General features: G+C 40.2%; 1 protein-coding gene across 2 annotated transcripts in view; it reads left to right on the top strand.

Moving 5' to 3' along the window:
- The window catches only part of LOC308366661 (CCR4-NOT transcription complex subunit 6-like), a 33,086-nt gene extending 20,034 nt beyond the window's left edge, over nt 1-13,052 (top strand). For both annotated transcript variants that reach the window (XM_080840389.1, XM_080840390.1), the window contains 2 exons: nt 162-364; nt 9,002-13,052. In XM_080840389.1, coding sequence (XP_080696515.1) covers nt 162-364; nt 9,002-9,214 — 416 coding nt within the window. In that variant the 3' untranslated portion in view covers nt 9,215-13,052. The remainder of the gene's footprint in view (nt 1-161; nt 365-9,001) is intronic.
- The last annotated feature ends 9,300 nt before the right edge of the window (nt 13,053-22,352 follow it).

The following is a 22,352-nucleotide window of genomic DNA, read 5'->3' as shown; positions in this document are numbered from 1 at the left end:
GCACTCTAAGCACAAATCCAGTACAAGAAATTAAGACAGCATTTCTATTGTACAGGTATTTGTGGTCCAAACAGAAATGCAGTATTCTGAACTGTGTTGTTTGCCTCTCTTGAACAACCGTCACTAAAGGTGCCACTGCTGATGTCTTTTCTGTGAACCAGGTGTGGTGGAGTTCTTAAGTACAGGAGGAGTGGACGGCACACACAAAGACTTCAAAGAGCTACGGTATATCGACAGCCTCACCAACTTTAACTGCAATGGCAAGAACGGGACATCTAATGGCAGGATCACACATGGCTTTAAGCTGAAGAGTGCGTATGAGAAAGAGTTGATGCCTTACACCAACTACACCCTCGACTTCAAGGTGAGACACCCTTCTCCCAGAAAATTACGATATACTGTACATCGCTCTTGAATATTTACCACAAAGATACATAACACAGATGACATGTGAACAGTCAATTATTTGTTGTTTGCTTAGGATGCAAGGATGTGTCAGGTCGACGTTAATTAGTCAAAGCCGACCAATAGCATTGCAGAGCAATCCTTTAAACTGAATGCATCAGACGAGATTGCATGTAAGAGGAAGCCAATATTGCTATGGGTTCTGGTCATTCTCTAATACCACAGATAAACTCATTCAGGAGACCGGGTTCATTCAGGGTAGGGATGCAAATTATCGATTAATTCATTAATCATTAGTTGATAATCTTATCGATCGACTTTCGATTAATTGATAAGCGGCGTTTTTCACCTGAGTTTCAGTGCTTCAATAGGGCCTTTACAAATATCAGCTAAATAGTTGAGTTATTATATTACATTACATTATGATAATTCTATTCTATTCTATTCTACATTCCTCAAGTTATTATGCATTAGGAAAAGAAAGCAGAAAAGTCTTTTTTATGGTATAACAAAATACATTCTTTAATTTAAAACAAAGAAATAAATGATGGACTGGCTCAGTTCTTGCATTTGAAACAGACATAAAAAAAAAAAGAATAGAAGAAATTAAATAGAGAGCCAAACAGAATATTATTGAGCCTATCTTGTAACTATATATGTAATCTTGTATCTAACTTGTGGATAGATTATGAAGAAACTGCATCTAGGCTATTACAAGCTAAATAGCAAACACAACTCTCTGAAGTTTAACTCGCGCTCACGTTAGTGAGGGATAGAGTAGTTACATTCTTAATGGCAAGCCATCAGGCAAAGGTAAGCTAGCCCGCTAACGAGCTAGGTATCTAATATCATTAAGCCTGAGTGAGCTAGTCCGCTATCAAGCTAAATAGCCAACTCAACTCTTACTTACTTACTAACTCTCATGAGCCAAACTCGCGCGCACACGTTAGCGCGGGAGTAGACAGAGATATTCATATTCATAGAAAGGTGAGCTAGCCCGCTAACGAGCTAGGTAGCTAACTCTATGAAGTCTATGTGAGCTAGCCCGCTAACGAACTAATAGCTAACCTGAGTTTTAAGACTACAGCCTGAACTCGCGGCAGTAACCAGGTTAACTGGTGGTGCCACGCAGGACAGCAGCATGCACAGTGTTCAAATGATAACTGAGTGAGCTAGTGGAACTATTGTATTTCAGTACCGCATTACACAGAGAACATTTGACTTCTTTGCCTGAATTAACAATGTTGAAGTGGTCCCACACCGCATTCTTTTCGCTCGCTTCATTTTGTTTTCAACCGGTCTCTCGCGCTAGCGCCCTCTAGCGATTAATCGTGATTAATACATTTTGATCGAGCAACCTCTTAATCGACAATTAATCTAAAGTCGATTAATCATTTGCATCCCTAATTCAGGGACAAGGTTTCATTCTTTGTAGGGATGCACCGATACCAGTATCGGGTATCGGGTTGATACTTTGTTAAAATACTCGTACTCGTACTCAATTACCGATACCAAAAACCAATACACAGTGTTGCGTCTGAACGCGTGTGCTCTCTTCTCCTCTACTGTCTATGCCTGGCAGGTGTGAGAGCCCCGAAGTTGCATAGAGGCCGAGAGCGGTATTGCAGACAGATAAAGATTTTAGAACAAATATAGCTGGTGTGGGCAAAGTAGCTACTAGGGCAGCGAAGTAATTATACCCGAAACACTGTTGTGACTAAGTAAGGTCCATGTTTGTGTAGCGGCAATTAACACAAAGCCCCAACATGACGGAAGGTTTTTTTTTGCGTTTTGTCTGCCGTGGTTTGGCAAACAAAACGATACAGTTAGTTAGTTTGGCTAACGGAATCAAGCTACCCAGCTAGCGAAACCGTTAGCTTACGCAAGCCAGCTCCACACATCGTATCCAAGCTGTTGAATCGATTTCAACTTCAAGTTCAACCTCAACTTAACACGTACGACCTCCTGTAAGGGTAAGGGCTATATTCGGCTATTTTATGTTTTGCAGTTAACTTAGAACTGCTGTTACATAGGCAAAGTGTAGGGGCTAGCCTACTGTCATTAGCATCGCTGCGCCTAAAACATATTATTGCCATTTGCTACGGTTGATTGACGGGGAGGGGAATGTATTTGTTTTCTCCTCTTTTACCCGGACGCATTTAGGTCTTGAAAAGAGGACATGTCAGGGTAAAAGAGGACGTCTGCCTTGTCTTGTGTTTCAGTTGCTTGATGTGTGACTCTGTTAGGAATCTTGTTGACTTGCTAGTTTGTCATTAACAGCCGCTAGCAAGTAGCCGCTAGCAAGACATCCCGTTAGCGATGTTAGCAAGGTTGTTTTAACACTCTTGGACATTGATGCTAGTATTACGTTTTCTTTTTTCCGCCTGATGCTAGTATTAAGTGCTCTTGCGTTAACTTCTTTGCAATGTTATTGTGATAGCTATGTTGGCTAGGTTGCAAACAACTTCCCTTACACAGGCAAACATCAGGCAAGTGTCAATTTGGCTGCAAAAACGTAGCCCAGTTCATTGTCAACATTAAACTCTAGTAAGAAATCCCTATACCGTTGTGCTGCCTTAACGCATGGATTAAAGTTTTCCGTCGCTATGACGGATTTCCGTCAACTCGGCTCGCACAAGGCCAAAAATGAGACACTGATATGATTTGCACATTTCAGCGTCGGAAATACACGAGAGCAAAGGGCAAAACTACCCCTAAGAAATATAATTTTGCCCCTAAAATTACTAGGAGAGTAATACTTATTCAATGAACGTGTCAAAAACATTGTAGCCTATATGACCCGGTCAGTTGCCATTTAATGTTTTGATTTTCGCCTTGACTGTTGCGTGAAGAAACAAACGTTCTAACAAAACACATTTGGAGCGCTTCCTAATCAGACCTGTGACTGCGAGAGTGAGGAGAGATGAGGACCAGCGCAGTCTCTGTCACCATCTCAGGTTCTAAAAGATAAAATTCACACACCCAGCGACTGTCAAAAATGAAAGCTAGATTGGCTTGTGGTGGAGGATGACGACGACGTTGATAAAAAGACCCGGTTTTGTTTTCAAGGCATGTCGGAATTGTGGACAACGAGTTGCCCAAATCGTTGTCAAACCAGCACAGGTAAATTCTTCTACTGGCTCCATCAAGGGGAGCGAAAACGTTCAGAAATACATGGTACTTCGTCACCAAGCGCCAAACAACACGCATCACCTACGGTGAATGATAACTAGTAATAATACTTTTAGAAATGATTTAGTTCGGTTAAGCTAGTTTAATGTTAGTTAGCTAACGTTAGCTATCTCTGATAGTACGTTGGCTACAAAGGCTTGCTTGCAAACTAGCTAACTAGTCTAATCTGTATTTCCTGTAGGCCTACTATGGTAGGTACATGAATAAAGGTAACACAAAAATCCATAAATATAATGTGTTATTATTATTAAAAAACAAAGAAACAAAAACGATTGTTAATAGTTGTTTAAAACATTTTTTTACCTTTAAAAAGATTGTATTAGTTGTTGTTACTATAACAACTAATAACCACAAAGGAAGAAGAATACGATTGTCTAATTTACCTTGTCTGTTTGGTTTTTGTTCAAAAAATCTAAGAAAACACTTTGAATCTGTAGACTAATGCCTAATAGTCTTATTATTGCCATTTGATGACAATTGTTCATATTCATATACTGTAAGCCTAAATAAGTGTGTTTATTATTTTGAACAAAGGTTAAATGTTATTTCACAAGTTTCTAAAAGTGCCCCCAATTTTTTTGTTAAATGCCCCTGGATTTCAGTAAATCATTTTGTCATTTATAGCCCATTAACAAGAATGGTGAAGTCTTGCAAAAAATATTGGTTTTATGCCCTAGCTTTGAACTAGTAAGTGATAATAGACCACGTGAAGTTCAAATATCGAGGCGGTATGCAGCCACGACCCAAAATGAGGGCCGATTTTTTTTTTTTCAGTCAGATGATTTTTTTTTGCTTTAATCCCTGTTAACGGCGATTTGGACTCAGACTACTAAGATAAATGATGACAGGAGTAAGGCACCGTGTAAGATCTGCACTGCAACAGTGTCGAGGGGCGGAAAGGAAAGTACTTCGTTTGACACAAGCAATTTGATTAAACATCTGAAGACGCACCATAGTGCTAAGCACACAAAGTTCACTCATGCCAGTGGCGCAAGTGACCAAAGCAACCAATCTTTACTGAGGTCTTGCAAAAGAAAAAAACGCGCACGCACACAGACAGAGAGAGAGAGAGAAGGGGAGGAAGAGAGTTGTTGATCCTTTTGTAACTGAACTGTGCTCATGTTCTTATCCAGGAATAGTTCTGTTCACTTTTTGTTAAGCAGACTGTGTTGTTAACTATGCAGCAAATTGAATTGCCATCTGTTTATATTTAAATTTTGTCTAATGTGATGATATTTCCTTTTTTTTTTGTTAAAACCAGAAAGCTCTGTTTATTTTTGGCTTGGGATAGCCTTCTGTTAATGTTGTACTATAGGCTTGACATAACCTGCAGAGGATAAAATTAAATCTTTCATGGAAACCAAATCTTGGAAGTATCGGTACTCTGTATCGGCAAGTACACAACTCGTATCGGTTTGTAAAAAAGTGGTATCGGTGCATCCCTAATACTTTGCAATGATGCACGTCAAGGAAGAGAAGAAGGTTTCACATGAGGATTCACCTACGTCTTTAATTAGACAAGGAGACAGACTGAGGTCCTGTCCAAACTAACCCCAGTCAATTTGTCAAAGTGCATCATTATTTCACCATTTGGCCCTTTCTGTGCACACTAAAACTGCGTGTTCGGACTTTTCACAAACACTTCCTGAGCTGTATACCTTTAAAAAAGCCTGGTGTGAAGAGTCTCAGAGATGAAGATGTATGGTTGCCATGACACTGACTAGTGATGCTCCGATTGATCGGCAACCGATCATGATCGGCAGATATTTGTAAAAATTGCTTGATCTGTGATCGGTGAAAAGCAGCGATAAAAAAAAAACCATCACATGACGTAAATGAATTGCGCGACTTTTCAACCTGTGTGTGCGGCAAACGGTCACTCAACAGCAGGGCAGAGCTTGGCAATGGCAAGCAAAATGAGTTCTCCCATCTGGAATTTTTTTAAGTTTAATTTCTACAAATTGTGCACATAAAATAGGGGGATGTTGCGCTGAATGGATCCCAAAAGGATCCGTATGAAAGCTATAATAGCCAATCGTCACAGATTGTCCGGTAAGAACAAATAATGTCAAAGTTCCAATGATGAAAAGAAGAACGGTATTTATTTTCCACACACACACTCGCAAGACATGAATTGGTAGGATGAATATGAATGACTGATGACCGTGGTTTCTACAGAAATGATAAATAACAAGACATATAGATATGAATCTGAATATATTACGGCTGCAACATGAAGTTGGATCTGTCCCTTTAACTCCGTGCTGCGTTACGGTGAACATTCCATTTGAGCGTTAACAACGGTAACCATTTGAAATTGCGGAATAACTAAATGATGTAAACAATAATAATCATGAAACAGTGAATGATTAAACCCTACATTAACTACTATCTATAGTGTACCTACTGTTGACATGAAACGGACTAACGACTGGTTGATAGCGGCAGCCTTTTTAATAGTGCGAAATCTGCTAGATTATAGATAAAAGATTACCATTACCCTGCCAGTCTGGGATCGGCAGTGATCGGCAATCGGCATATCATGATTTTGGTGATCTGTAATCGGTGATCGCCCCCAAAAATGCTGATCGGAGCATCTCTAACGCTGACACAGGTTTGTGCTCCAGACCCCACCACCAACAAACACTTCCATGGCGTTTTGGTGTAGACGTAGAACAAGTGTGAATGTTTCAACATAATCAGTTTTTTAAAAATTGGACCCGGCTTACTGTGGACGCAGTCTACGTTTATGTATCCTACCGGGCTGATAGGAAGGGGTGTCAATGTTTAGTCCCAGCCCTACATAAATGTATGTATATGATAACAAGTCTGATACAGAAACTGTCATAATGTTTATTCACAGAGTAGGCAGAAAATGACAATTACTGCCTCAGTCTGACCTTGCAGATGTCTAGAATTTTAAGTTCCACTGCCCCCATCAGTTAGACATGGCGGACACAGACTTGACCAGAAACTGTCCTGTTTGAACTCTATTCTAATAACAAAACACACGGATATAAGATGAATGAGAATAATGATAGAAGAATATCGATTGAAAATAATGAAGAATAATGCTAGAAAAATAATGATTCTGATTCACAACTCTTTCACAACATTTGTTGACATCTAATTGTAGCTTGTTGTCATACATGTTTTCAATGCCCAAGGCCCATGCCTTTGAGATGACTGTTATATAGTTAATCAGGGTATGGGATTTTTGAGGCTGTTAAAACAGAAAGCACAATTGTGTTGCTCACTTAGATTCCAAGACAAGCTATTTTTGTCTAGATGGGCAGCGGGGCACTATCCATTGGGCCGCGGAAATGTTTCAGAGTTTTTTTTTTCCTCATTGGTGGGCCGCGGAGCGAGTAACTGATTTTAAATTGAGAACAATATTAATAAAGAATGTCAAAGTTAACGCGTACATCGATGATATTATTGTGACCGAGATTAATGTGATACAAAAATTTTAATGCAGTTAACGCAACTTTGTTTACTTCCGGTGTGCGTTGACCACTGACACGAAACCAGCGCGTACCTACAGTCAGTTAGGCAGGAGCGACCGAGACGGTAGTGAAAGATGGTCAGCTGAGGGATTGTTTGGCGGAAAGTTTCTGTTTAAGAGGCAAAATGACGGAACAATCGACAAATCTAAAGTTGTGTGTAGCATTTGTCAAGCTGAATTGAGCTGTCACAGAAGCAACTCGTCTTTAAGTTATCACCTTAATGCAAAGCACCCGACAGAAAGCAGCCCTAGGTTAGATGATTGCCAACCCACACTCCACGACGTTTCTAGGTAAATAACTAGACCAGTCCGTGAAAAGGTTACCAACGCTGTATCAGTTTAGGTTGGTGGTGACTGTCGGATTTACCGTCGTGGCAGCATTGTGTTTCACATATTCCTTGCTTGACGGCGAGAGAGCACGAAAAAATACCATTAAACAACAGTGTCTTAAATACACGCTGTCTGAAGTGATTACTCGTAAATGTATAGGATTCGACGGACGTCAGGAAAGTTGCATTAGTGCTGTTTTTGTGCGTTATCATTGGAGTGGTTATGCTTTTCTGTGGACAGCTACCAACTCAAACGACTGCCCAGGAATGATTGGTGCTATTTATGTTGATAATAGATTGCAGCCACAGATTTAATTCATTATTTAAATTATTCTGATCATTATATTGACCTATTTGAACCTATTTGTTTGCATGTCTGAAGCATCACCTATTTTAATTAGGCCTAGCTGAGTGGTCTTGCTATCTTTTGGGTCTTTTCTGGTTTGATTTCCTTGCTTGTTTGCTGTGCACAAATAGGCCTAGGCCTACTGAAATGAAGTTCTCTGTGTGTATTTTTGCTGTTTTCTGGTGCACAATACAATTTTGATGCAATATCTAGAGTTAGATTTTATTTTATTTTTTTTATAGGCTTCCATCTGTGGCAGATGCTGATATTGCTTTTTCTCACACATAACAATCGCTTATTAATTAGAATGAATGGATTATAGATTCAATTAGCCTAATGGAATATAGATTCGCTAAAATAAGCGGGATGTCTGTTGGGCCCCGACCTGTTACAAATACGAAGAGTTGGGCCTCGGAGTCGAAAAGGTTGGGAACCCCTGGTCTAGATCAATGTAGCTTATCCCATAAACACATCCATTCTGGAGGATTTAGTTAGGCCTACCTTGTAATGTCAAGACATCCATAACGTGATACACATTCAATTTATTGATCACAATTTGTCTATTGGAACGCTGTGGAAAATGTGTAGCTTCCATCTTTGGTTAAATGTTAAATGTTTCTGCAGCCATACTGGCACCTGCTGTGGTGCCACTGGTGGGGGCAGGAGAGGTCAGCTCCGTTTTCAATTAAAATCAAAACGTTTCGGAGTACTTTCTCTCTGTTCACCAGTAGTATACGCATGTTGTGGTGATGCCAAAGAATGCTCTTCTTTTAAGCATATTAGGTTCGACTGAGGTAACTTGTATCTGACTGGTATCCGGTGTTAATTCTATCACCACATGGCTTTTTCACTTAATAATTCTGGAGACAAACTGTCGGCTATTTGGTGCAGTCGACCCATCCAGAACCCCAGAACTGCATTAAGATGCATCCAGAATTTTTCTCATCTTTTTTTCTTCTTTAAAATTCATGCTTTTATTGTGTTTAATTATTAATTGTGCAGTCTTATTCGAAAAAGCTCACAATTGATGGGAGGCTGTGATTATATGCCTCTTGACCTTACATAATTCTTAGTTCCTTACCTCTATGTGTCCGAGTATGTGTATTGATTACAATTAATTGACTCATTCACTTATTCATTCAAATATTTGTTTCCTGTTTAGGCGATTGTGTTTATTTGAGTTGACTGATGCTGAGCCCTGTGTTCTTGTCCTTTGTGTTGTAGGGTGTGATTGATTACATCTTCTTCTCCAAGCCCCAGCTGAACGTTCTGGGCATTTTGGGCCCATTAGACAGCCACTGGCTCCAGGAGAACAATGTTAGTGGCTGCCCTCACCCTCACATCCCATCGGATCACTTCTCCCTGTTTGCACAACTGGAGCTGGTCCTGCCACACCTGCCGTCTCTTAACGGAGTGCATATACCTTCTCGCAGGTAGTAAGTCTGCCTCACCTGCCGTCTCTTAACGGAGTGCTTATACCTTCTTGCAGGTAGTGAGTCCTCCTAGCGCAGAGGGAGCCATTGCCACACCCCATCCCCTTTTTTCTTGAGACTGTAACATGTAACTGCACATTCATTTCTTAATCGAAATCTGTAGGTCCAACAGGGATCATTCGTGTTTGTTGTAGTTTTCTGCATTTATTTACATTCACTCTGAAATTTGAATGCAAATGGTAGCATGCTAGCATCTCCTGCCCAGTTGACGAACGAGCTCCTGTTTTTTTTGTTTGGTTTATTTTTATTTTTTTTGTTTTCCCATCAAGATTCTATTTACATCATAAATGGATAATAGCTGTGTGGCAATCAACATTTTACTTGACAGTGAAATGGGTCCAGTACTATTGTAGGCTTTAAATACATAGTCAGACTAACATAGAGTTGAACTAAAAAGCTAACCTTACCAGTGTCATAGCACTGATGTGTACTAATCCACTAGAAGGATTGGAGTGCCAGGGAAACAGTTGAGTCACACCTCTAAACTTCAAATGCCAGAAGACATCCTGACTCCTCTAGATTTAGTGTTTTGGTCCCCATGGGTGTGGTTCTCTTGTTACTAGGGCCAAGTGCATGCCACACATGCGACCACCAGAGTGTGTTAAGCAGACAGGGAGTGGTAAAGCATTGCACTAGTTTGGCACCAAACAGCCAGAACAGGAAACTCCTAAGGTGCTAGCTGATGATACCTAGCGCTGCTTCCTCCAACTTTGAAGCGGTGCAATATTTTAGTAAGCAAATAAAAAAATGCTGTGTACAATTGCTTGGGACAAATCTAAAGAATGCAGCTGGAATCTGGCCAGGTGTGTTCAATCATTTATTTGGGTCTCAGGAGTGATGCGCTAAGTTTCCCCCTCAAAATTCCAGAAGTTAAAGGAAAATTATATTTCGTATCCAAACCAACCTTGTTAATAACATATATTAAAGACCTATTCAAAACACAGCTACCATCCAACTTCTTGTGAAACCTTTTAGCTGTTCCTTTTTGCTCTGTACCAAACCTACTAGTGTAAGTAGAGGATTCCACTTTAGAGCATCCCTCTATATGTAGATCATGGAGGGGCTTGACGGTGAGGATGACCAGCATCCATTCACTCTCCCATTCTGCAGAACTGTTCTAGAAGCAGCTCTATTCCCTCAGATCTCAGAAGCATGAGGCGCTGGCAACCCCTCGTGTGTCGGTCAAGAGAAAAGGGCACCCGTTGCATTCATCACCCAGATCTGTAGTACTGTTACTTAGGCCAGTAGCAACCCCGCCCTGATACACATCTCATCCCCCAACTCATGGTGGTGCTGCAGGTGTTTGTACAAATAGAAATTTAGATTTAGTTTCAAATGATTGTATATGAATCAAAACAAGACCAGGCTTTTTGGTGTTTATTTTTGTTTCACTTTTTGTATTAATACTAAATTATGATCTGATTTGTGAAAAGGATTGTATTGTAAACAAAAATAACATTTTTATCCAGTAGATGTTTAAATATACAGTTGATGACTACCAGCTTGTACAAAAGACAAAAGAGGTTGTGTCAGATTTCCACTGCCATTTCGTTATTTGCACTCTATTAAGATTATTTAACCATTATGTTTGTGTTGTGTTTGATTAGATTTTTTGAGCGCATGGCTCAAGGTGCACATAGTGTAGTTGACAAATGGTCCCCTCACCTCATCCATCCACTTGTGCGCCATTTACAGTCTCCTTTAAGGACATGTACAGCAAGTTTAAAAGACACATTATGAGTTCAAATGGTCTGCTCATTATTACTTTAGTGCAAATGCGAAGGCAATACTCTCTCCTGTTATACCAAGTCAACATTGTGCCTCACTTGTTTGTGATCTTGCACTATCAGACATCAGTGAACCCCTGTGCAACCTCTTTTCCTTTTTAAAAGTAATATTGTTAGAATTTGTCAGATTTGTCCTTTTTTTATTTTATTATTTTTGTATTAGCTCTGACAATGTCATAATGTATATGTATTGTTTTCATTGAGGTCCAGGAGTTCAGCGATCAGGTATAGCATGATGTGGTTTCTGTCCTGTTTCTTACTTCCTCCCCAGAGTTGAAGGGGCTTCTCTCCCACTTGAAATTACTTCTTTTAATCCAACCCTTCACTTCATTCTCAGTGTATGCTTATTATCTGTTGAGAATTTCATTGTTTGGTTGGGACCTCGTTATTTAACTTTTCCATCTCATGTTTTTTCCATTGTGAAAGCAGGTGTAAGAACCAATAATTCTCTGAAAATGACCCTGTCAATTTCAGTCAGCTTGTTTTGCTGTTATTATAAGCAGATCTTCTGTTAAATTCAGAACTTTTGGACCAAAATATGAAGCTACTCTATGTATGTAAATATTGAACACATGTGCTATTTAATGATCGTGTTTTTGTCCTATTGTCATATTTGAAATGGGAACATGTACATTGTAAACATGCACTTATGCTTGATTTGTTTCACAGAATTCTCTGCATCCAATCTGACCTGCCATGACTTTACTTCTCTTCTTCTACCACTCCAAAAATATATTGATGCTTTTAGTCTGTTTTTAGAAGGGTGAGGGGAGTTTGTTGAAAACAAGAAATGGCTTAAAATGACTACAGGACCATTTATGTCCTACTTTTATCCCTTTCTTGTGTTTTTGTTTCTAAGAAAACAGTGTCCTGTTAAATGCATTTATAATAGTAATGTTGTAGAAGTAAGCATAGCTTTATGTAAAATGTGAATAAAAAGTGTATCTTCTATTTCCTTTCTACAGCATTTTGCTATTGTGTTTAATGTGTATATCATGAATGATCTGAGGAGTATTTCTTTTTGTATTAAATTCAGTTTGTTGATTTTTATTATGGCTCTCAAACCAAACAATATTTCTATGTTTTTAATGGAAAGAAAAGTTCATATAACATCAGCACCCAACACCATTAGTTGTAAAGAGACTCTAGCTAGACAGAGATATAATTTAATGTGAAAAGCCAGCTTTGTGACGTGTGGAATTGTGTCCCACCTGACCTCTGGCCTTGTTTGATGCTGTTGTAATATAGGATGTTTTTTTTTTTTTTTTTTTTTTTCAAATCGTATGGTGGTCTGTAAAACATTTTCACACATTTTATTCTTGGCTCTTTGTAAAAGATTAATTTCATTTCAAATGGATATGTGGTGTGTCCAGTCAGATTGTTGTATCTATGGGCAAGGTTCTTTCGCCAGCTCAACACACTTCTGTGTGTATTTATAAAAATGGAAATGGTTACGGAAAGATTGCTAAAAGAGGTGATCCATTCACCTTGACTTCAAACTTAAACAGTCCCAAGATCAAATGAAATTCACCTACTACCATGATAATCAGCACTGTCCATTTTTTAATCACGTGCAGCAGCAAATATTATTTTTTTTCTACCAGAGGAAAGGTTTCAAAATCATGAACCATGTTTTTTTTCTGATTTTGTCTTGTTGGTCCTCCTGCTCTAGGCCATTCATTAACTGTACACATTAGTTCTGTGGCCAGCTGAGTGTCATGTGGTACACTGGACCAACACTTGTTTACCATTCATGAAATACCAGCAAAATGTTTTGAAAACATTTACAAAACATCAAAGGAATGTTAAGTTAAAACCAACCGTTTTTAAACATGGCAGCTCTTTTTAAACAAACAATACAAGTTGTACAGTTAAATAGAGTGGTAAACAAGGACTTTGTTTTCCCTAGCAGTTTCTTGGACTTTATTTTGACTAGTTATCTGTGTACATAAATGGGGTTGGCTTGCTTCCTCTACACCTATGTATTTTCCTACTATGGTTGACAAATAAATGCTATGTCTGTTTCACTGTCTCTACCGTTTAGTCAAAAAACTTTTCTTCAGATAGCATTTTGGCTTTTGGATTCCTAATTTTTTTCAAGTAAAAGTGATTCCCAAAGGCACTAGCGCTAGAACTAGCACAAAAGGCCATTAGCAGTTTTAGTGGTGGTTATAATAGTCGCAGCATTTTAAAGTTGTTTCATGTTTTTGCAGTAGAAGACAGGCAGTTTTTATTGGCGGATCGGTCTACAGTCTGCAGACTGACATGCACAAACACTTGCCGTGAATGGTATCAAACTATTCTGGACAGGTAGCACTGCATAGGGAAATTGCTTTACACTTGCTGTCTTTTAAATTATGCAGTGGTGGCTCTTTGGTATTAAAGCATTTGTTTTGGTTTGATTGTTGTATAACCTAGGTCTAAAGATGTAAGATTCCAGGTTATATTGAAAACGCCCCTCTTTTTGGTTCGGCGAAGCAACTTTTGATTAATCACCATAGTAACATATCAATTAGCACTAACCTGCTCCAGGGCAGGCTAACCAAGTTTAGCTGGATAAGCTTGCCACACCCCCGGCAAAAGGAGGGATCCCATTGACCAAGGAGTCATATTAGATAGTTTGATTAGCGTAGAGAGAGTTCTTTGCAATTGCCGAGATCCATTATTCCATCATGAGTTCTTGTATGAGCTACGCTACTGATTCAGCCGACAAGGGATAATTCATTTACAAGACCTTCTCGAGTCATTTATTTAAAACATCACAGTCAAACTTTTTGCGAGTGGTACATTTTTGTAGTGACTGTGATGCGGAGAACAAAGCACTCATAATTATATGACGGTGTTATTAGTACACAATAGCATTTCATTTTTGTAGAAAATTATTAAGGTGGACTCATGATAAGAATAGAGAGAAATACACACATGTTATTTTCACTGCTTCAATTTATTGCATCTTTTATTAGTACATTGACATTTAACAGACACTTTTATTCTAAGCGACTTGCAAGGAAATGTAAAACTACATCGATGTAGGGAGTGAGGGGAATCGAACTAGCAATCTTGCCATTTCTAACCGGCAGCGTTGACCTCTGTCCCAATTCATACTTGCCATTTTGCATTCAAACATAGATATCAGCCAAAAGGCATCCTCACACAACGCTTCTTGCCTTACTCTCACAGCGGTGGCGGTGTTGAATTTTGCCATGATTATGGTCTTGTATTCTTCATAAGCGTTCCCGTTCATCTCCTGCTCGCCAGCGGAGAAAAAAAGAGCCACTTTCTTTGAGTTTATAACCATTATACCGTTAGAAAATCATGGTTTTGGTGATCGGCCTTTCCTGCCTTTTGAAGTAGGACAATTTAGCTGATAAGTTAAGCCTGGTGGACATTAACCACATGATTAGGGTGTGGATCAGCCGTCGACGAGCAGATATATCCTGTTCTCATTTAGCGCGATTAATCTAACGTGCTAAAATGACAATTGATTAACTTCATTAATAATTGTTAATATTAATTGTGCATTATTAATAACTGTTCTAATGCTATCCTGTGGAGCTGTAAACTCACAATGTCCGAGTGCAGCTGTTACTTAACTGCCATTGGCCCGTCTGCGTTCGAAAGGCAGGGCTTAGCGACAGGTCAACTCCAGTATTAAGGAAAAGCATTTTTTCGCAACTCCTCCTACAGATTTAATGGTATAGCCTTCAAACTTGGTCAGGATACTCTTCAGCCATAGGGGATCAAATTCTCTTGAGGGATTGTTCAAAATCTCAAAGGTGTGGGCGTGGCAGACCCTCAAACTTTTACTTATTATATGTTTCTTCTTCTGCAATGGGTAGTCTATGGCAGCCCCTAGAACCACATGGTCAAAAGTTGTGAAATTTGGCACACTTATTGGGACCAGTCCTCTCATCAATTTCACCAAGTTTCATGTCTCCCATTTGAACCCTCTAGCGCCACCAATAGGTCAAAGTTGAAGATGTGTTTACACACGTTACTTTTGAAGCGCATGGTCAAAAGTTGTGAAATTTGGCACACTTATTGGGACCAGTCCTCTCATCAATTTCACCAAGTTTCATGTCTCCCATTTGAACCCTCTAGCGCCACCAATGGCTCAAAGTTGAGGATGTATTTACAAATGTGGTCAAAATTTGTGAAATTTGGCACACTCTTTGGGACCATTCCCCTCATCAATTTCACAAAGTTTCATGTCACCCATTCAAACCCTCTAGCGCCACCAATGGGTTAAAGTTGAAGATGTGTTTACACACGTTACTTTTGAGCCATTTGCCGCATTTCCCAAAATGAGGTATCATTGGATTCCCTGGATCAAGACGAGTTCAACACACTCTCACATCATGCCCAGTTATATTTATTCTCCGCTATTTACCATGTTAAGGAAAAACGTTTTTTTAGCTACTCCTCCTACAATTCTTGTCGAATATTCTTCAAAATTGCCACACATGATCTTCAGACTTAAGGCCCAATCTCAATACTTCCCCTTAACCCTTATCTTCCTCCTTATCCTTGAAATTGTGCGTTCATGTGAGAGCTAGTGGTGTCTCAATACCCAATTTGATCAAGATTAAGGGATAAGATTGAGGGCTTTATACCCCTTAAAATTAAGATGATCGGAGAGCTTACTTGCTCCTCCAAGGGCTATCCCAGAGCACACAGCGAAACCAGCTCGGCAATTTTCAAAAAAACATGGCTGCTTGAAGCGAGGAATATTTTACATGAATAAAGCTATCTACACAACTTTTTATATGTTTATAATGACTCGGTTTGATCTGAAATGTGCTACACGAACGATGCATAGTATTGTAGGTCTTAACTGAAGCTTTCAAACGATAGTTTTAGGTTACAATTAGCGCGTATACCACCACTCCATTGGCTTATATGGTAGCTTGCCAGCTAGATGCTACATACACTACATGTAAGTATTTTTGGCTTATAATTAATTTAAAAATGACGACAGTCTTGTTTCGTGCTCTACACAGTTGTATACATATATATTTGCAACCATGGTCTTCATTGAAACTTTTTTTAAATCGCTAGTTTCATAGCTCATACAGTCACGCATGACGTACCCGAAACCGAGTGGCGTCTCATTTCATAGGGGAAAGTTTTCAGCCCTTGGCCCTTACACTTGCAAGTGCTAGGGTTAAGACAAAGACAAAGCAAAAGGGGCAAGGGGAAGAATCGAGATTCGGCCTAAGCCTCACAAAAGTTATCCCCTGGCGTTTAGATTTTTGCAACCGTTTGTTAGTTACAGTCAATCAAATTGATGTGGCTGCCATTTTGAATGAATGAATATAACGTTTTTAGTTAATATCAAATATTCACCAAATTTTGGAACAGATTATCTTCAGACCTCAATCACCTTGACTTGTCAAAATAGGACTGAATTACAGCTGTTTAAACTATTTAAACTTGGTCCAAATTTGACAACCATTGCCACAGGAAAAAAATGCTTCTATTTTGAAACAGTTGGTGTATGCAGAGTTTCTCCAATCTCAACTGCTGAAGCTTGAAACTCCTTCAAAGTAGTCATAGGTCTATTGGTGGCCTCTCTTACTAGAGTCCTTCTTGCACGGTCACTCAGTTTGTGAGGACGGCCTGATCTAGGCAGATTAACACATGTGCCACAATCCATCAATTTCTTGATGATGGATTTAACATAATTCCAGGGGATTTTTTTGTATCCTTCTCCTGACTTATACTTTTCAACAACCTTTTCTCTGCGTTGCTTAGAGTGATCTTGGGTCTTAATGGTTGAACAATAGCCAGGAATACTGATTACTGAATACTGACCAGTGAATGGACCTTCCAGACACAGGAGTCGTTATACTACAATCACTTGAGACACATTCACTGCACACTGATCCCCATTTCACAAATTGTGAGACTTTTAGCACCAATTGGCTGGACCTCTGTTGAATTAGGTCAGTCTATATAAAGGGGGTGAATACTTATGCAATCACTTATTTCCATTACATATTTTTATTTAATTTACATTACTGTGTAGAAATCTGTTTTCACGTTGACATTAAAGAGGGCTTTTTTGTGATTTCTTTCGTCCAAAAAGCCAACTTATATTGACCATGACTGATTTATAAAAGCAATAAAAGGGTAAAACATCCAAGGGGGTGAATACTTATGCAAGGCACTGTATATATATACAGTACCAGTCAAAAGTTTGGACACCTCCTCAGTTTTTTTCTTTACTTTTATTATTTTCTACATGGTAGATAACACTTTTTTTGTTTAGTACATCATTCCATATGTGTTCTTTCCTAGTTTAAATGTCTTCAGTATTAATCTACAATCTAGAAAATAATAAAAGTAAAGAAAACTTTTGACTGGTAGTGTATATGCCAGATATATGTAATGGATAAAAGCTCTTGTTAAATATATTTTTGTTATCTTTGTGTACTATTTATCATCTATCTCGTGAACAATAGTTTGCGAATTGAAATGAGCACTCTATACATATCTAATCATGGTAACTTTCAGAACGTTCTGCTCAGAGTTGAGAGGAACAACTGTTTTGCAGTGGATAACTTAGGGTTCGCCTTGCCTATCTGTCCATTAAGAGCTCAGGGTTCGCCTTGCCTAGGTCTGTCCATTAAGAGCCCAGGGTTCTCTTTGCCTAGGTCTGTCCATTAAGAGCACATCTTCAGGTTCAGATTAGATGGAATCACATCTCTGGACTTCCCCCAAGGTTTCTCATCAGTCCACTAGCAAATTATCTTATTTATCCATTTAACACTAGAAATTTGAGAGACTAGAAAGTGCTTTTTCTTGAGCTGGCTGTCCCAAAATGTTATCCGAGGATAACAACCTATGGTTGATTTACACGTCAATAAAACTAACTGCTTCATACAAAGAGGGTGAAATGCCATCATCATCACTAATTAGACATCACAGTAAAAAGTGCAAAATGTAGCTTCACCCTCCAGCTCTGCCCTGCTTTAAACTATGTCAATAGAAAAGGGTACAATGCAATTACTAACTTGAATAATGCTGCTCAATGATGGTGTTTAAAAGGTCTGTGTTTTTAAAAAGTAATTACTGATATCTCCAGTGCCTCATCTTTTACGATGCAGCTGACATTTGGTTGTCTTGGAGAAGGATGCCACATAACCCTCAGGGGATTATCTGTTGTCAAGGGTGAGCAGAGAATAAGCGCTCTCCACAGAAACCATAAAATTAGACATGAAATATGAGGCTTGGACTGCCACTGCTGAGTGCCCGGCACCTCTGAGGTAAAACTTGAGACAGCAGCCACATTTCATGAGGGCGAAGAACATCTAGGGCCCTATCTTGCCGATCAGAAACGCAAGTAGGATGGCGCCAAACGCAAGTAGCTGTGTGGGCGGCTCTATGGCGCAGTTGCTATTTTAACGGCGGAAAGGGTTGGTCCAAAGGAGGTTACTCAGCCATAGGTGTGTTTTGGGCGTAATATGCAATAAACCAATCAGAGCGTCATCTCACATTCCCTTTAAGAGCGAGGAGCGCATATTGCAAAGCGGCTTGTTATCGTAATTGCGGAATTACCGGGAGGAAGACCGTGAGGCCACCAGAACGTGTGTTACCAGAAACAATCACGGCAATATTTTCCCATGCTTGTTTGGAGAAATGGTTCTACTTTTCATTTCTCGTTTGTATTTTTTCAGTTAGGCTACTAGCATTCGTTTTTTGGTGGCAACATATTTGAAATAAAAGTCACAAAAACATACTTTCCGATGTTTTGGGTTCACCCTCACTGAATCACTAGGTTATGTATGCATGGTAATAATATTGCACCCATCGGCACATGCAGTTCAACCTCACGTCTTCTAAAGTCCTCTAATCTATCCTCATTTACACATCCATGATTCATGGCAATGTTGTGTAAAACACTGGGGGGGCACGTATGTGAATATGGGTGCAGTCTACAGCGCCAAGGACGCCAGGGAACCCATACTTCTCCCAGAACGCCTGCTTAGCCCGCTCTTGGCTGTCGGGTGTTACGGGAAATGTTATGAATTCCCAAGCATGTCGGACTAGACCTGACGTAACTGCATGTATAGCCGAACTTATTGTAGACTGTGATAGGGATATTGTGCGTCTGTCCCCAGCTCATCTGCCAGAGAGAGAGCGAGTGAGTGCGAGTGTGTGCGCGCGCGTGCGGCCAGCCACTGATCAGGCTGTCCTCTCTACCGATCTCTCCCTCTCCCTCCCTTTTCTCCTTATCTCGCCGCAGAAATGTGATAGGGACAGTGTGCGTCTGTCCCCAGCTCATCTGCCAGGAGATGGCAGACATCAGAACCGCCATTACAATTAACCTGAATCATTTGGGTCATTGTGTACGCTAGATGTATGCCTATTTTTTTAAATCTCTTGGATATGGATATCACAATGATTTCCTCATGTGGTAAATACTTTATTTTCCTTGTAATTATATATGGCTTGCCAAAAAAATGGTGTAAATCTCTCGTGAAGACGACAGAAGTAAAGTGTAGCCTATAGGTCCTATACTGTGCGGGCAAGCACATGCGCCCTTAAAATAGCGTTCTGAATACGCGTTACAGACTTTAGACATTGCGCCTCTGACATTAGACCAGCTTTTTTGTGGTCAATGGAGCACGGCGCACGGCGTTGTTATGAAACTGCAAAATACCACTTGCGCCAGAGAAACGCCTTCTCTGTTCCGCCCCCGCCCATGTCGACGCAAGTTCATTTCGAAGCGCGCCTCTGGAAGGAAAATCGCGCTGTGCGCCGGGTGCAAGATAGGAATGATACATGCGTCGGTGACAATGTCAATTGCGCTGGGTGCAAGATAGGGCCCCTAGTCTCCTTGGTGAGATCCTGCTGCTTCTTTGTCATTACATGACTAGCAATCCCTCTCTGTCTCTTTTCCCTATCTTTCTCTTCATTGCGTTTGTCATATTCACATTCAAAGAAGGTTTTACACATTGGAAGCTAAATTTGATTATTGGTGATATGGGTGTAGTAGGCTCCTCATTCGACCTGGATCCTTATCTTGTTATTTGGAAACACTTGTGCAACCTGCTGTCTCTAATTTCAGTGTACATGAACACTTTGCCAACTTTTCTTTTTTTTCTTGCGTCTCTTTGTTAGAGGCTTCATTGGTTTTACCATTGAGATCTGTTTCATAATCTATTTAAGATACTACCAAAAGTTCAAACTAAACGAATTTGTGAATGTTTCTACATGTCTTCAAGCTAAGACCCCAGAGCAGGCCAAGAACAGGCCAGATTCAGTTAATTACAGGATGGAGTGACAAAAAACATTTGGCGCAGTACCACTATGAAGCATAAAGAGCTCATCTTAGCTGCAGAATAACAAAATATAAATTGTAAAATGTCTGCCACACAACCACATCACTGCTCCCTTCTATGTGATATCCCTACTGTGTTTGGAGCTGCCATTAAAGCTCCATTCCGGGAGAATTGGTATGTTTTTGCTACTGAGGTCGAAGTTGCGGAGTGTAGCTCACTTTTATACCACTGTCGTAAATACAAATTACGCTTTAAGACCCCATAATGGACAGCGTACATGCGTATTTGTTAACAAGCCGAAGGATATGGAACTACCAAAGACAACGACAGAAGCCAAAGAAGCATGTTGACTGACAAGGGGCCCTATCTTGCCGATCAGAAACGCAAGTAGGACGGCGCCAAGCGCAAGTAGCTGTGTGGGCGGCTCTATGGCGCAGTTGCTATTTTAACGGCGGAAAAAACACACTTGCGTCCAGCGCAAGTGTCAAAAGGGTTGGTCCAAAGGAGGTTACTCAGCCATAGGTGTGGTTTGGGCGTAATATGCAATAAACCAATCGGAGCGTCATTTCACATTCCCTTTAAGAGCGAGAAGCGCATAGTCCATAGCGGCTTGTTATTTTGATGGCGGAATTACCTGGTGGAAGACCGAAGAAGTTCACAGCCGAGGAGACCGACGTGAGATTTACACCAATTTTTTGGCAAGCCATATATAATTACAAGGAAAATAAAGTATTTACCACTTGAGGAAATCATTGTGAAATCCATATCCAAGATATTTTAAAAATAAGCATACATGTAGCCTACACATTGACCCAAATGATTCAGGTTAATTGAAGCTGCGTGACATTTGATTTATTGTATGGCTTTGTAAAAAGCCGGGAGATAGATATATATGGGGATGCGAGAAACCCTCCAAAAGTAAGCAAAGTCAAGCAAGCATGTCAAGATATTGCCGTGATTGTTTCTGCAACGGGGCACCCGAAAACGTTGCCGAAAACGCTATAATGACGTCCGGAGACGTGGGACATCCAAGCTGGAAGGTAACACACGTTCTCGTGCCTTCACGGGAGGTGGATCTGCCTCGACCCAGGATCTGACGGCAGCAGAGGACATCGCCACGTCTACCCTCACGCCTGAGAGCGTGCAGGGATTTGGGGGCATGGAAATCGGCACCCAAGCCAGTGCACCAGCTGACCAAACCCAAGGTACATAAATAAAGTCCACATACACAGAGATGAGTTTACAAGATTTATAATAATACTGGCATTAAATAAATGCAACAAAGCCATACAATAAATCAAATGTCACGCAGCTTCAATTAACCTGAATCATTTGGGTCAATTGTGTACGCTAGATGTATGCCTAGTTTTTAAATGTCTTGGATACGGATATCACAATGATTTCCTCATGTGGTAAATACTTTATTTTCCTTGTAATTATATATGGCTTGCCAAACAATTGGTGTAAATCTCTCGTGAAGACGACAGAAGTAAAGTGTAGCCTACAGGTCCTATACTGTGCGGGCAAGCACATGCGCCCTTAAAATAGCGTTCTGAATACGCGTTACAGACTTTAGACATTGCGCCTCACATTAGACCAGCTTTTTTTTGGTCAATGGAGCACGGCGCACGGCGTTGTTTTGAAAACTGCAAAATACCACTTGCGCCAGAGAAACGCCTTCTCTGTTCCGCCCCCGCCCATGTCGACGCAAGTTCATTTCGAAGCGGACCTCTGGAGGGAAAATCGCGCTGTGCGCCGGGTGCAAGATAGGAATGATACTTGCGTCGGTGACAATGTCACTTGCGCTGGGTGCAAGATAGGGCCCAAGGTGTCATCGGCGGACCGGACGAACGGGCAAACCGGGCAGTTGCCCAGGGCCTCGGCCACCAGGGGGGCCTCGTCGTATTTCCGATTTTTTTTTGCTAATTAAAATAAATCAATTGTCATTGCAAAATAATGACAATTCATAAGAAGCATGAAAAACGATTATTTTCTTTTCAGTAACAGA

Source organism: Sprattus sprattus (genome assembly GCF_963457725.1).
Source record: "Sprattus sprattus genome assembly, chromosome: 6".
In the NCBI taxonomy this organism is placed as follows: domain Eukaryota; kingdom Metazoa; phylum Chordata; class Actinopteri; order Clupeiformes; family Clupeidae; genus Sprattus; species Sprattus sprattus.
Note: the sequence above shows the minus strand (reverse complement) of the source record. Positions and strands in the feature narration are given on the sequence as shown.